The 14,458-nt window shown below is 45.0% G+C and overlaps 1 protein-coding gene across 2 annotated transcripts in view; it reads right to left on the reverse strand.

Annotated features, from left to right (window-relative positions):
* Positions 1-928: 928 nt before the first annotated feature.
* LOC118517332 overlaps positions 929-14,458 on the reverse strand; it is a 53,012-nt gene continuing 39,482 nt past the window's right edge. For both annotated transcript variants that reach the window (XM_036063315.1, XM_036063314.1), the window contains exons 3-7: positions 4,550-4,764; positions 4,310-4,467; positions 2,908-3,138; positions 2,514-2,800; positions 929-2,441 (exon numbers count right to left, since the gene is read on the reverse strand). In XM_036063315.1, the coding sequence (XP_035919208.1) occupies positions 2,116-2,441; positions 2,514-2,800; positions 2,908-3,138; positions 4,310-4,467; positions 4,550-4,764 (1,217 nt within the window). In that variant the 3' untranslated portion in view covers positions 929-2,115. The remainder of the gene's footprint in view (positions 2,442-2,513; positions 2,801-2,907; positions 3,139-4,309; positions 4,468-4,549; positions 4,765-14,458) is intronic.

The raw sequence follows: 14,458 nt of genomic DNA on the forward strand, positions 1-14,458 counted from the left end.
CAGATCAAGCCGTCAGTCTCATCGGGCCATTAGGCAGGCGTGCGTTGGATGTCTGTGTGTGTGTGTGTGTGTTTGAACAAAAGGATATAAAAGATATATCAGATGTCTGTAACTCTCAGCTTCTCTCTCTCACTCTCTCTCTCCACCCCATTCTATTCTTAATTATGTATATTATACAAACGAAGTCAGTGTAAAACATACTCGAATTGCTTTCTTTTTCAAACATTGTCTCTGCCTGCATTAGAAACAACCCTGAACTCAATTCGGTTAGGATTATTGTTATTAGTGTAGCAAAAACATCAGTTACTTACAGTTTTTTTTTCTATTTAGTCTCCATCTAAAACTGGAGACTACTTCATCACTTAATCAATGCTTAGTTTAGTTTGGTTTACCCACTGCTACGCAACAAAAAAGTACACACAGAAGAAGAAGCGCGTACAAAAGAGATTGCATTTTTTCGACGGTGGAGTGTGTTTGTATGTACGATTTTTGTCTAACAAAAGTTTCAATATTGAATAAAAAAAAAAAACAAACTTGTAAACGTAACAGTGCAAACGGGACGGAAGTTTCTCAAGACAATTGCAAAGAACACGGACACGGGGAGCTTTACACTTACTTACTTAACCGGCGCAACAACGATCCAGAGCCTTCGTCTGCTACATCGATTATCCGGCCTACTCTGTCCGTGTGGACGGCCTAAAAGGATTTTAAGGGCTGGGTCGTTCGGTGTGATGCTCATGACGTGACCAGCCCACCGGATGGTGAAATCATCGTACAGCTTCTATAGCTCGTCGGGGCCAAAATCCTTCGGCGCATCTCGTTAGAAATCTCAAACACAGCTAATAGGGTTTGGTCAATTTTTGGACAGAGCCGTATCGTCTCAGAGGCGTATGTGAGTGTGCTGAGACATCTGGAATCTACAGAACGCTTTAGTTTTATGGTTAGATTTATTTCCTAGCGTTACTTAATTTCGCACATTGTGTCACACAATTATTGCTGCTGGCTGTTCGTCGTTAATGCTATTAATGTTGTTTCAATTTACCGCCATTTTTTTGTTTTGTTCTCGCTGAGCCGTTCCTAGCCTAAAAATTTTCTGCTTCGTTTAATTTTACTATCAGCACTTTCTTTCTCTCTGCCGTTAGTGTGCCAGTGAAAGCATTAGCCAATGCGGAAGCAGGCTTCTATCGAACATCCGACATTGCCCTGGCCTGAACCTTTGAAGTTACTACTCGCTACTACTCGCTAGCGTTGTCCTCTTGCCGTCAGTACTTTTCGCTCAATTAAACAGTAATTAGACTAGCATAATCTTATCTTACTGCGGCTAGAGCTGCGCCTGCGCTAGCGCGCCATCTTGCCGACGATCCTTGGACAGGACTGTAGACCATTTTTGTTATCCTGAATTCTGAATTCTCGATCCCACTTCGTTCGGCCACCATTTCGAGAGTCGCAGACTAATGTTCATCTCCGTGTTTGTTGATCCTAATCTACTCATCTGTTTTTTTTGACTTTCTGTCGCCTAATATTCAAGTAAAAGAATTAGTTCGCTTAATGTAGCTCTTAAACATTTGAAACTCTCTCTCTCTCAATGCAGCAATTAGTAGTATCAAGCAGTGCTTATTAGTAACTAATTTGTTCATCGTTTCATCATCTTGCTTTCTTTGTTAGGCAAAAGCGAGCTTGTTTAAAATTACAAAAAGAAAGGGGGTAAAGCCGCATCTAAAATCTTGAAACCGTTCGGACCTACTCCCACTTGCTTCTCGGCTACAGTTTCTACCCAATTTCGAGATGATTCGTTTCGTTTTTGTCCTTCTCGCTGAATCAAATATTTACAACTTGTACGCAGATTCCCCCATAAAACAAGTCCCCCGGGACATCACCTAAAAGCTTTTCCGCTTGATATCTCGCGTGACCAAGTGCAGCGGGACAGGCCACGGTCGACGATGGCCAAAGTGGAAGTAAATGGCAGAGTGAGGAAATGCGCGGCCCCACTTCCACTTCAGTCCGCCGAGCACGGCCCGAGTCCCCGGTTGCAGTATGGTGTTCCGGTTTGTTTATTTTGTTTGTGCGTTTGTGCGTGAGAGATCCTGCTCAGCGCGTGAGAGAAATCGTGAACTTTCAATGGCGAACGATCCCCAGAACGATCGAGCAGAGTACGAATAGGGCGGACGGCCAACCCTTCCGCCGGGACCCACTGTTGCCGGCCATGAAGGAGTCCTCCTCCTGTCGGGTGATCACCTCCCGGAACACGATCGTTTCCTCGACCTTGGCGCTGTCGTTGTCGAGCGGTGGTACGGTGGATTCCACCGGTTGCTCTACATCCGCCGTCCGCGCTGGCACATTGTGGATGCTTTCGAAAACATTCCCGGCCCGGCTGTTACGGGCGAGCTTCTGGTTGGTGAGCTTCAGCTGACGGATTTTCTGATCAATCTCCGACACGGTGTCTGAAACGGGAGGGGATGAAAAATCGGAGGTAAGTAATGGCTAATGAGTGAAGCTTCATAAAGAATACTCACTTTGATCTGCATTCTCGTCGTAGTTCACCTTGATGAAGGTGGTCATGGTGACTTCGTACACCTTGTTCGGGTCGGCCGGTGTCGCGCTGATCTCGCGCCTGCGACGCCCGAAAGCGGTCTGTCCGTTGCTGCAGATCACACCCTTGCACCGATCGACGCACACGTTAACCGTGCCGCGGAACTGTACGTACGTCGATTCGGGAAACTTGAAGGCCCGGAACTTTGCCTCCAGCAGATCACCGTCGACGGTGTTGAAGTTTTCGAACAGATAAGGATCGACCGAACAGCTGCAAAAGGGGAAAGACGACACGGTATGTAAGCTTTTGTTTTTGCATGTAGTTATGATGGTTGGCTTGGATCGTTTCAAAAGGTGAGGGTCACCGGCACAACTTACCCGTTGAAAATGATCGTTTCCTCCTGGTATTTGGTGTCGGTGACGAGCATATAGTTTACGCCCAGCCCGTAAATCGGTGCGGAACGGTTGTCGAGGAAAATTTCCATCTGCAGATGGGCCCCGGGGCTCACGTTAAGGTCGCCCGACACCAGCTTGTCTCCCTGGCGGATGGCAATGCCGAGGGACGGTTCCGGGGCATTTTCCGTGATGGAGGTCGTTATTTCGAGATCCCTGTGGGAGAGAAAGAAATCAGATGGTTAGTGCTGGTTGTTTACGAGAATTTAAGTGATGTGGCCTGGATTTTTTCCAGTACTTTTGGGAGTTATCCCACGATTTTTTGTTTGGAGTACTATGGAATATTTTTTAGTAAATTTTTGAAATATTTTTATAAGACAATGAATATTGTTTGAGTACACATTTAGGTAGATAAACGACCATAAAAACAGGGCCTTTTTGTTGAACAATTACCTGACACTAAAAGGGTATCTTAAGCTATCGAGGGATTATTTTTAGGAAATAAGAGTTTTCAGATACCAAAGCTATTATTAAGATATATGATTATTTTACTAATTTGAAAGAAAATATAGAAGAACATAGATCTCCTGTAGAAGATGGATTGGATGGATGGAGAACTAAATGGATTGTATTTTTATAAACTAAACGCTGAAGTTGAAGTCATCAAAGTTAAACAATCTACAAGGATTCAGAAGAATTTACGGTGGATAACTGAAGCCTTGGGGTGGCCCATTGGTAGAGGCGAAAAGTCTTCAGGCGGCAGGTTCAAATACCATCCGGACCCGTCCCCCCGTAATAAGGAGTGACTATCCAACTACGTAGTATCATTAAGTCTAGTAAGCTAGAAATGGCAGGCATGGCCTAAGAGGTCGTTAGTGCAAGAAGAGAGAGATAGAGAGAGAGAGAGAGAGCTCTGAGGCCTTAACAAACTCTGTCCTCTTTCTTAGGACTTGCTAATTGATATCTTGAAACGGTCCGGTGGCCGAGGCGACAGCGGCGCCGGTCTTCACACGGCAGGGCTGGGGTTCAAATCCCATCCAGACCGCCTGCCCGTACGTAAGGTTGGCTTCTTTTCTACGGGTAAAATGAAGTCACAGAAATCCAGAAATGGCAGGCTGAGACCTCTCGAGGTTGTAGTGCCAAGGAAGAAGAAGAATAAGAATTAATATCTTACAAAAGCCGATACTTTTGTTCAAAAACTTCGTCTACAGTTTATTATTCATGCAGGGGCTTGGATAAATTTAGGGAAAGAAAACTGCAAAGACTCTCAGTACAGACGAAACTCATCCTACCATAAAACTCGTATTGCAAATTAAACAAATTCTTTCATATTGTACAAGATACCTAAAATATCTAATCATCAAGAGTAGAGCATTATTCAACTTACTCCGGTTCCTGGAAGCCTGCTGGCAGCACATCCCGCTTTACGATGCCATGCGTCACATTGTAGCTAGGCCCGGTGGTGATGCATTTCACGCTCACAATCTCCTTTCCACTCTCCGGACCTGCTTCCACGATGATCCGATGGTAAAACACTTTCTTTCCCTGTAACATCAAAACAATCGTAAGTGGCAGATCGTAGATGTCCACTCGATATCTGGTGGTGGTGGTGGTGGTGGTTCCTTACCGTAATTTGATTGATCACACGCGTAACACCACAATCGTAGATGTTGGTAAGGGACAGCTCAAACACGGCCTGGTTTTCCCGTATCGTTGGCTTACATTTCGGATCCGGATATCCCTTCATACCGTCGAGATAGACGGACTCGTCGGAGAAGTTGTTCGACGGTAGGGCCACATCCACGTGCATCGTTTCATCGGCACACGTTACCTTGTGGGTGGCTGACGAGAGGAAGAAGGAGAAAAAAGGAAAACAGTTGCATTAAAACAGGTTCATAATTAAAGGAAGATTCTAAAGTGAGTGTCAAGTGTGAACGTTTTTAAAAAACACACAGGTGCAATAACTGTGGAAGCTGAGGTAATATTTTGTTCCCATGAGGTTCCCCGGCGCACTGCACCGCAGCTGATGCTAGTCAACAAAACATGATGATGCGATGGCTTCCTCATCACATGCACATCATCATTTTATCAACCAGTCAACCAATCAATCTAAACAGCTACTGCTGATATCGATCGTCCCGGGGGCCAATTACTGGGGACATCCGTGCAGCTTCCAAACGCGAATGTCACGATTCTTCTGCGCGCTACCAAACCGGTTACAAAACGTTGCAGTACAATAATTGCTCGCCCGTGTTCTTGCCTCGTGTCGGTGGTGGTTTGTCCCTCTTTTTATTCAAAGAAATGTAGATTACTGTAGGTAGAGGAATGTTGATGTCTTAAGAACCGATATGAGGTGGACAACATGCTAGTATTATTACGACTTCAAGTGAAAATTAGTTTGAACCCTACTGAAACAGTTACGGTAACATTCGGTAGCAATTTTATTTGAACTTCCACTTATCGTACTACCGTCAGAAAGCTTTGTCTGATTCAGAACCGGCAGAAGCATGGCTTCGTTAATTTATTCTTCGTCTGCTTTGTTACTTATCGAGTTGTCACGATGTCATCCGTTATAAGCTTCATTTGCAAGGCGATGCACTACACGGGGCGCTGATTGGTAAGCTTTCGAACGCACCACACCAACAATCAGTGAAGATTTGTAATTATGACGTCCGTTTGATGTTTTTTGCTTCCGTCAACCAGCGTCATCCTTCTTCACGCTAAGCACACCATATTTATCTTCGATGAGCTTCAGGTGCTAATAGGAACGCTCATCTAGAGGCGCCTATTATCGTGTATCGACCAGATTGTGGGTCACTTTGCGCTTGTTTATGGATGCGATTGTATGATATTTCGATTCGATGAGCACGTATTTATCCCTTGCCCAAGTGGGTGTGAATCGCACGTGAACCGCCGTTAACAGACGTATCTGTCCGGTTTGGTTAAGATTTATGCTCGATTGTGGCGCTGGAAATCCGAACCGAAAGCCGGAGCAATACGGTTCCAAAAATGGCTTCCCGGCTGTCACGCTGTGTGAGATGCTGTGATCTAGATTTATTGTTTGAATGTTGGGGCTGTTGGGAATTGGGCGGGAAAAAGGCTTTGATGCATACTTTGTATCAAACATATTTTCAATCTTCGGTGTAGGAGTTGTGGAAATCGATATGCAACAGACACGCAGAACCCCAGCACGGTAGATCTAAGATAGACCGACATGAGAGCAAAGCTATGCCCGAACAACTGGGCTGTACGGCTTCTAGCAGCGAAACGAGGCAAAAAAGATTGATGACTTTGCGTAGTTCCATAGTGAAAAGAGCTAACCTATTTTAAAATACTTTCTCGAAAAAAAAATTAAAATTAATTACTCAAAAGCTATTTATAATCTGCTACAAAAAGGAGCTCTGTTCGTCCGATTCGTAAATTATTTTGCATCACATCGTCTAAATGACGCATGCGGGCTATTTTAGGAAAGTTGCTTATCGCCCGATCGGTCAACATGCGTTCGCCTCGCCTGATTTTCCTTTCACAACCGGTCCAACATTCATTCCAACATTGCTCAGGGACACACACACACCAAACAGAATCAATCGATCATGGTTTGCGAATGAGGGCGATCTTGATGTTCTGGAGCCCGGCCCCGGTTGGTGTTATGCGATCGTCACCGAAACCATTTTGTAGCTGTAGCGAGAGACGATTGAATCAGACATTTTCGGATGATCACTTGCGGCTGGAAGATCTAGACAATCGTTAATCTTGCGGACGAGTTATGTTATCTTTGGACCGACCAATAATGTGCCCCATAAAGCAGTACGAGCTATTAAATGGTGCCTTCTGCAACTGCTGCATTCCTGTCCCCAGATCGGTTCTCCAAAAATGGATCGAGTTCCATCGTGCGTTTTCCTTGCTTTTTGCTCTTCGACAACTGCTGGACAACAATTACATGCCCCAGATGGGGGAAAATTGATCCAACCTGCTGCTGTAAACCGGTAATCTCCGGTACGCTTCAATCAATTGCTGTCCCAGAAAGCAACGGTGCGCTATGTGCGCCACCGATTCCCGACTGGAAATGAGGGCTCCAATGATTAGGCGCGAAACGACCGCTGCACCACAAACACTTACGCAACGACGCCCGCACTCGCGAGCTAAATGTGCCTTTTCTCTTAATTTTATTTTCTAGTCCACTGTTTCGTACGATCGATCTCGCCGATAATTGCTCCCGAAAAAAAGGTAGAATAAAATTAGATCAATTTGTTCGGGGTGGCTTCGCTTTTACCGATCGACGGCTTTGGCTTTCGAGATGCAGTTGCTTTCGGCGCATGGTTGTTGTTGTTGTCCATGCAGTGAAAGTAGAACAAAAAACAGAGCAGAGTCCGATAATGCGGTACGTAACGCCTTCACTGGGAGGAAGTGTTAGATGTTGTTGGATCTATCACAAACCCATTTCGATCGGGGCGATCGGACACGCCACAAGCTTTCGGGAGTGTAATCGTTCATTAATCGTATAAAACATACTAAAAATGGGGAGCTTTTTCTTCACGCACACTAAAGTGCAACAGCCAACATTGTCGGGGGGTGGGTTTTTTGTTGTTGTTTGGCCCATCATGTACCTGATACGCATATCGCATGAATCTAGATTTAGTCCAGGCAATTGAGCATCACAAACAAACAAAACAGAAAAAAGGGAATCAAACGCCTCAACCGCGCACTAACGAAAAACTAGGAAATTAGGTTAGAAATACGTGTGTGAGCGTCGGTGGCCGTCTCGCACCGTCTCTCGATAACTACCCCAACAAAGTGAACAAAAAAAGGGAAAGGGAAATGCGGCAATTAGATCAAACTAATTTTCCAACCAATCCATGCAGATCTCGATCCTTAGCGCATTCATCTCGTTTTCATTCTTCGATTTTCCACGAACTTGGTTTCTCGGGGCTTCCAGGTACCGGCGGTGGGCTAATGCACAGGTACGGTTTCGTTCGGTTATCCAGCAGGCTCCAATTTGGATACACCACCAATCATGGTCATCGTAAGAAAGGGCAGCGTTTTGGGGGGGGGGCCGCCTGAGATCAAAACATTTCTACCGGCGTCGGCTTACCCGGCTCGACGGACTTGCATCCCCGGTAGACGCGATGAATTAATGATGTGCTATCGGTGTGGAATTTAATAATGCGAGCAAGCTTGGGTTGCTTTTGAAGCGATCGCACATGGAAGAATTCTTTGTGTTTCGTTTAGGAAGCCGAACGTTTCATTTCGGAACTCAATATCAAATTTTTAGGAGTGTTTTGAAGACGAATTTTCTACTTTTTTATTTTCTTAACACTATTACAGTGTTTCGAGGTGTTAGACTACGAGGAGATAGCTTTCTGTAGCGATGATTATACGAATAATTGGATCAGGATATTTCTCAACTCAAATAAAAGTTGTAGCCTCAAGACGATAGTTGACCTCTTTCGTCTGTTTGGCTTTTTCCTAATCTTTCACGATCACTGGATATTTATAAAATAAAACATTTTTGTCGCTTTCCTAACTTTCCTTACTGATACCTTTTAAGGTGAGAGGTAGTTTGGATCTTCGTGACCCTATCACAGCGATTTAAAGTAGCCCTAGAGCGGCTCCAATGTAGGGTAGGGTAGAGTAGGGTTGGTCCGGTGGCCGAGGCGACAGCGGCGCCGGTCTTCAAACGGCAGGGCTGGAGTTCAATTCCCATCCAGATCGCCATTCATTCCGTTCGTAAGGCTGCTGACTACTTTACAGCGGGTTAGATTAAGTCACAGAAAACCAGAAATGGCAGGCCGCGAGACCTCTCGAGGTTGTAGTGCCAAGAAAGAAGAAGAAGAGCGGCTCTAACAGTATTCAATTAGTAAAATTACTATATCCTAGTGATCGTACTGGTTTTTTTAGAATACAAGCAAAATAGGACAACGATATTTAGAGCCCCTGTGGCCAATCCAGTGTTTGTTCGTATTATGCGTTGCATCCCTAAGCTAAGACGTTGAAGATCGGAAGGCACATCACGACGATCGGTTATAACTGCTTCGGATTTTCCAACATCTTTTCACTTCCACACAAAGAATCAAAAATCTTATAGGAGATAGGTTCTGGTTGGTTATTTTATAGAAATTATGATAAATTAAACATCATTAGTCTCTTGAGACGGATTCCGGCAACCCAACAGTGTTATGTGGCTGTTAAATAGCAGCTGCGGCAATTTACCTCCTGCTGGCTTTATCGCTGTAAATCTTGGCTCCAGGTGTGAGATCATCCGTCTAAACGGTGAAAAGTATTGTGGAGCAAAGCTTGTTGTCTGTGTCTAAGACGATGCCGCCGTAAGAGAAAGGTCATACAGAAGGATCGGTTTCTGAAGGTGGGCGCGTCGTCGATCAATCGACCAAAGTAGCGATCAAAGTAATCAAACCTACATCAGAGCACCTCGTACAATCATTCGGTAGCCAAAATGGAATTAAGCCATGGTTCTTTAAGGCATAGGAAGATGTGAAATAATGCAAATATTAAGTGCATAAGTAAATAAGTAAAAATAAATCCAAAAATGCTTTATCTTCAAATAATCTTCACCTTCAACCATCTCATGAACATATCCCTCCAAAATCCAAAAAAAAAATCGGTCAACCATCCCTGGTGCTATCTAATCTCGTTTTTCTTCCCTTCTGCCTAATGCACAGCTTGCGGTACACTTGGGCCGCTTCATGGGAAAGTGAACTTTGGGCTGCGGGATTCGTTAATAGACTCTCCCCGGTGTTTCCGTAAAACACTTTCAAACAAATACAATAGTTAACTTCCCGTTGCGATTCATAATCAGAATCCACCCGCATACAGGGGTTCGACTGGGCAGCCGGCCCGGCTCTAGCTCTATAGCTTTCTTCTCTTACTCGCCTGTTTGTCTGTCTCACCCACACCCGGTAAGGGAGGAAAGATCTCGTTAATCAAATCGCCGAACGGATGAACCTGGCCGCAAACCCTGACTAATGAGTTTTCCTTCTTACACGTTCGCACTGTTTGGGCTTTGTGTTGGAGGCGAAGGTGTTTCCTTCACCGGTCTACGGTGGTGGTGATATCGAACACATGTCGGTTGAGATCAATTCAAACCACGGGTTCGATCACGAGCTGGTCAGCCAGCCCGGCTCGCGATGTAATGTGCAGTTTCCGACCTTCGCGTGCCACTTTAAGCCGGGCTAGGCGAAAAAGGGCAAATTCTTTCGTATGGGGCTTCGTTTTAGTATTTTACGCTTCCCGCTGTCTTGCTGTTGCTGCAACCAGGGTGGCACTAAATGGCCACCTCTTTGGTGGGCGCGAGTCCCCAATTACGATCGATTATGTTTGAGGTCAGAGTCAGCACGTACCGGCGCCCTCGTCGTTCGGGCTTGTCATTCAGGTAGTTTCAACAGTCGGAAGTGAAATTTGGGATGCATTGGGACAACAGGTCCGGATGTAATCGTTTCCTACCATTCGCTGGCGATTAACGCTAACTGCATTAGGCAGCACGCAAGTCAGCGAATGAGCATCACATTAAGATGCTTAACATAAGGCAGGTGACTCTTCCTCCTGATTGGCGTAAGCCATCTCTCTAGGTAATTTGGAGACGATTTACAAAGCATTTTTTTTTGTTAGCCAGGTCGATAGGTGCTGATCGGTGGGATGGCCTATATAGTTAGTGGGCCGGGAGACCGTGAAAAATGAAAACAGAAAAGCGAAACTGTGAAAATGAATGAAAACAGCATTATCGAATAACCGTGATTGATGGTTTTTGTTCGTGGATTTGTTTTTTTTTTACTTTTTAAACATTAAATATCAAAAGTAATATATTATGAACATATTTCACTTTTATTTAGGTTTCTATTTGAGCAGTGTGGCAAAAGAAACCCCAATTTGAAAAGGTTTATTTGTATTTCGGGTTCGTCGCTTGCTGTTGAAGTCTTTTGATGCATTTCTCATGCAAGTTCAGAACCTGCTTTTAAAACTTGTAACAAATTTTAAAATTATTAGTTTTTTTAAAAACAAGAGTTAACACAAAAACACGATTGACTGCAATCTTCAACAGGAAGGTGTTCGTGTGAGCGTGCCTGATCGATCGATCTTTCGACAGAGCGTCCAATTTCACCTCTTCAGCGCTACCTTTTGGGTCATCCGTCGGGGTCGGTGCAATAGCGAGAAAGGGGGGGTTAGAAGGTGGGAGAACCGATTAGACGATCAAGGGGAGGGAGGAGGGGGGGTGGTGGCAAAAAAGGTCATACACTAGCAAACGAGGGTGCGCCACTGACCCCGACCCGATCATTTCTTCCCGTTCGGGCGCAGCACTATATTGGCGATGGAATTCGCGCGTGTGTGTGTGAGAGAGTTAGAGCAAAAACGAAAACGATGCTGGCGAACTCATTTAGATGCTAATGCTGATTTTGTTTTTCACCTACAAGCTATCCGAAGCATGGAGCTTTACACTTGATAGGCATTCCTTTTTTTGCATTACGATCCATGAAACATATTGTACTCAATCATAAGTGTATGCTACCAAACGAGATACAATTGCAACAGTGGAGAAAAAAGAATACATCTTCTACGGTGTGCAATTTCCATTTTTTGGATACGATTTTTGCATCGGCTTCGGTTCTTTTTTATTCCCATGATTATGCAAAATTAACCCCTCGACCCCGACCGGCAACCGATAGGCGCTCTTTGGCGGAGGGGAATTAATGATCGTGCAGGCGAAGGTGTGCCACGGCATCGACACACCATTAACGACACCGGTCATTACACGGTACGCAACGTTTCATGACTAGTAATGAGCGATTGCGATGCATCGCATCTTACCAGCAACCGTGATACAGATCCTTGATCTGCTGCACCCATGATCGACAAGAAACGTGTCGACCTTGCAGCCCTCGGGGCGGACGAGTGATGTGTTGCAGGGTGCAAAATTTATCAATTACACCGCTTTACACCAGCTGATAAGATGAGTGGTGCCGTTCGGTTAACACATCCTCGTGGCGCTCGATGCTCCACGGTGGCGCAAAACGATGCTAATTTATGCGATGCGTAAAGCACCTGGCTTATGGCAAGGCGCCTTCAGTGGACCAAACCAGCGCAAAACATTCATTAACCAGCGATACTGCTTTGCCCACGGTACGATCTCGCTTCTCGTTCGCTGGCGATCAACGATTCAACGAAGCAGGCAAATGAAGTGATTTTAATCGGGTGGAAGCAGCTTTTGCTTAATGCTCGTGATTAGAATATTAATTGCAGATAATTTAATGAGCGTTCTTTTCATGCCCGTTCTGTGGCTTTGTTTGAGATGATAATCTATTGTTTGCCTTTTTTAAATGGGTGTCTGCAAGTGGGATGGGATGTTAAGTGGGATCGATCGGGTTGGAACTGGTTCGATCGGACTCGCTCTTGCTCGGTTCAAAGGTGGCTGAATATTTTCAGAACTTGCAGAAAGTTGAAGATATTCCTGCCTTCCACCCTTCTCAACATATCTCATCCACCACCGGGCGATCATTCTTGTTTCGCATATGCCTTTTTACCAGTATTTCGCTTCCTTCGCCATTAGCACCTCACAACTCGGCCCGATATCGTTGGCAAATGAAAGGCACATGACGGCTCGCTCGTTGCATGGTATGGTAAACCATCGTACCGGTTGAGTATAATTCCATCTACAGCTAGGTGATTTTTATTAGCTTGTCTATAATTGAAAATTAACCCACCGGAGGCACCCCGAGCAATGCAGCCTCGGCCAACGGAATCGGTCGATCGGGATAATCAATCCAATCGGTTCGGTTTTGGCCGGAGAAGATTAGCCTTTTTTCTCCGAACCAAATTCTCGCCCCGGGGGGGTTTGCCTTCGGCTTCAAGAACAGCATATGCAAACGAAGACGGAACAGCTGCGCATCGAGCGAAATAAAATGGGCGAGCCGGGTTGCGAAACCGATCGGGGCCCAGTCAGCCCCGATCATCATGATGCTGACTGTAGCGTTTCCCCGGAAAGGAAACGGAACGGATCACAGAACGCTTCGAATCCCTTGCGATGCGATCGCTGAGACAAACGTAGGGGAGCCGCTGGTCAATGACCAGGCATATGATGATGGCGGCGGTGTTGGCGGAGTCGGTAGAATTTTTCCGACAAGCATTGTGTGCTTGGCCTTCAAACTCCAGGATCGAACTGTCGAGGGAAAGCCATTCTTTCGACGGTTTCAACACCTGCCGCTGAGAAGAAAGAGGGAATATATTTTCATTTTATTAGTCATTCCCCACGCGCGTGTGTGTGTGTTTTCTCTGTCGAACCCCAAGGGAAACAACAGCTTTGCTCCCGCAAGATGGCAAGGGATTTGTTGGGCTCTAGGCTTCAGCATACTCAGGTTCAGTTTTCTTTCTTAAAACAGGGGTGAAAACGTTAAAGATTTTACCACAACTCTTACAACGCGCCGATACGATCTTCTAGTTAGCCGCGTACGATTCTTAAGAAGTTAAGACCAACGCGAAAAAAAAACTGCTTCCCCTTAACATAAATAAGCTCAGACACACACAAACACAATGGCACATGGTGTCGTAAAACAAAAGAATCGAGCGAGCGAAAGAGAGTGAAGAAACGGTTGTTAATGGTTTTGTTTTCATTGGCTCATCCCGGTTCGGGATTCTTTCCCAATCCCTATGGAAATTGCTGAGAATTTTCCCATGCCCATCCCCTTGGGGCTGCGTTTGGTATTTTGCTTAGAAGCTATTTATATGTTTGTGCGATTTTGTTGTTTGGTGTGGAGTAAACAGCACAGCAAAAAAAGCGCAAAACTTTCTCTTCGGAAGTCGGAAACAGGTTAGAACTAAGTGTGAAGCGAGTTGGAGTTTTTGTACAGGAATGCGAAAGAAGTTAGAATGCGCGTGCGTGTGTGTTGAAGCGATTATGAAAGCTTTCGCTGGACTGGCCGGCCCGAGGGGAGCGAGGGGTCCATAATCGTTTGCATTGGAGAAGGAAGCTGTACGCAACTAGTCGGAACTAATTGTAGCACGGGCCGTTATCGGCCATAATTAGAAGCGCATTTGATCGAATTAGTGGCATATTCTAAAGGAGCTATCCCTATTGTTACTGCTATCAAGCGAAGAAGTAATATTCTCTTATTTTATACAAAGTTTTATACAAGCTTCTATAAAAAAAGTTCGTTTCGCAATCGATGCTTATGCTCATTCTCGTGTTCATCCTAAAGCACCTTATCTGCCTTATGTATCAAATGCCCATAAGATGTCAGGTTTTCTTCAAGTTGCTATAATTGAAGTTGTACTCATAAGCAAGATGCGTATTTTTTACCTTTATAACTTGTTTAGTACACCATTTTTTATTTATTCGCGAAGGCTTGGCCGTATTGCTTTGAATAATATACTTTTTAAACACACTTCTTATTCTAGAAAAATGTATGCATTTATGCAACAAGCCTTCCAAACAATTCCATTCCCCATTCCACGGCTTGGCTCCTATTAATATTCATCGATTCGCGCAATTGATTGCAGCGCAGCTGTCGTAAGCATCCGGGGAAGTCGGCAA

Source organism: Anopheles stephensi, unplaced genomic scaffold (assembly GCF_013141755.1).
Source record: "Anopheles stephensi strain Indian unplaced genomic scaffold, UCI_ANSTEP_V1.0 ucontig94, whole genome shotgun sequence".
In the NCBI taxonomy this organism is placed as follows: domain Eukaryota; kingdom Metazoa; phylum Arthropoda; class Insecta; order Diptera; family Culicidae; genus Anopheles; species Anopheles stephensi.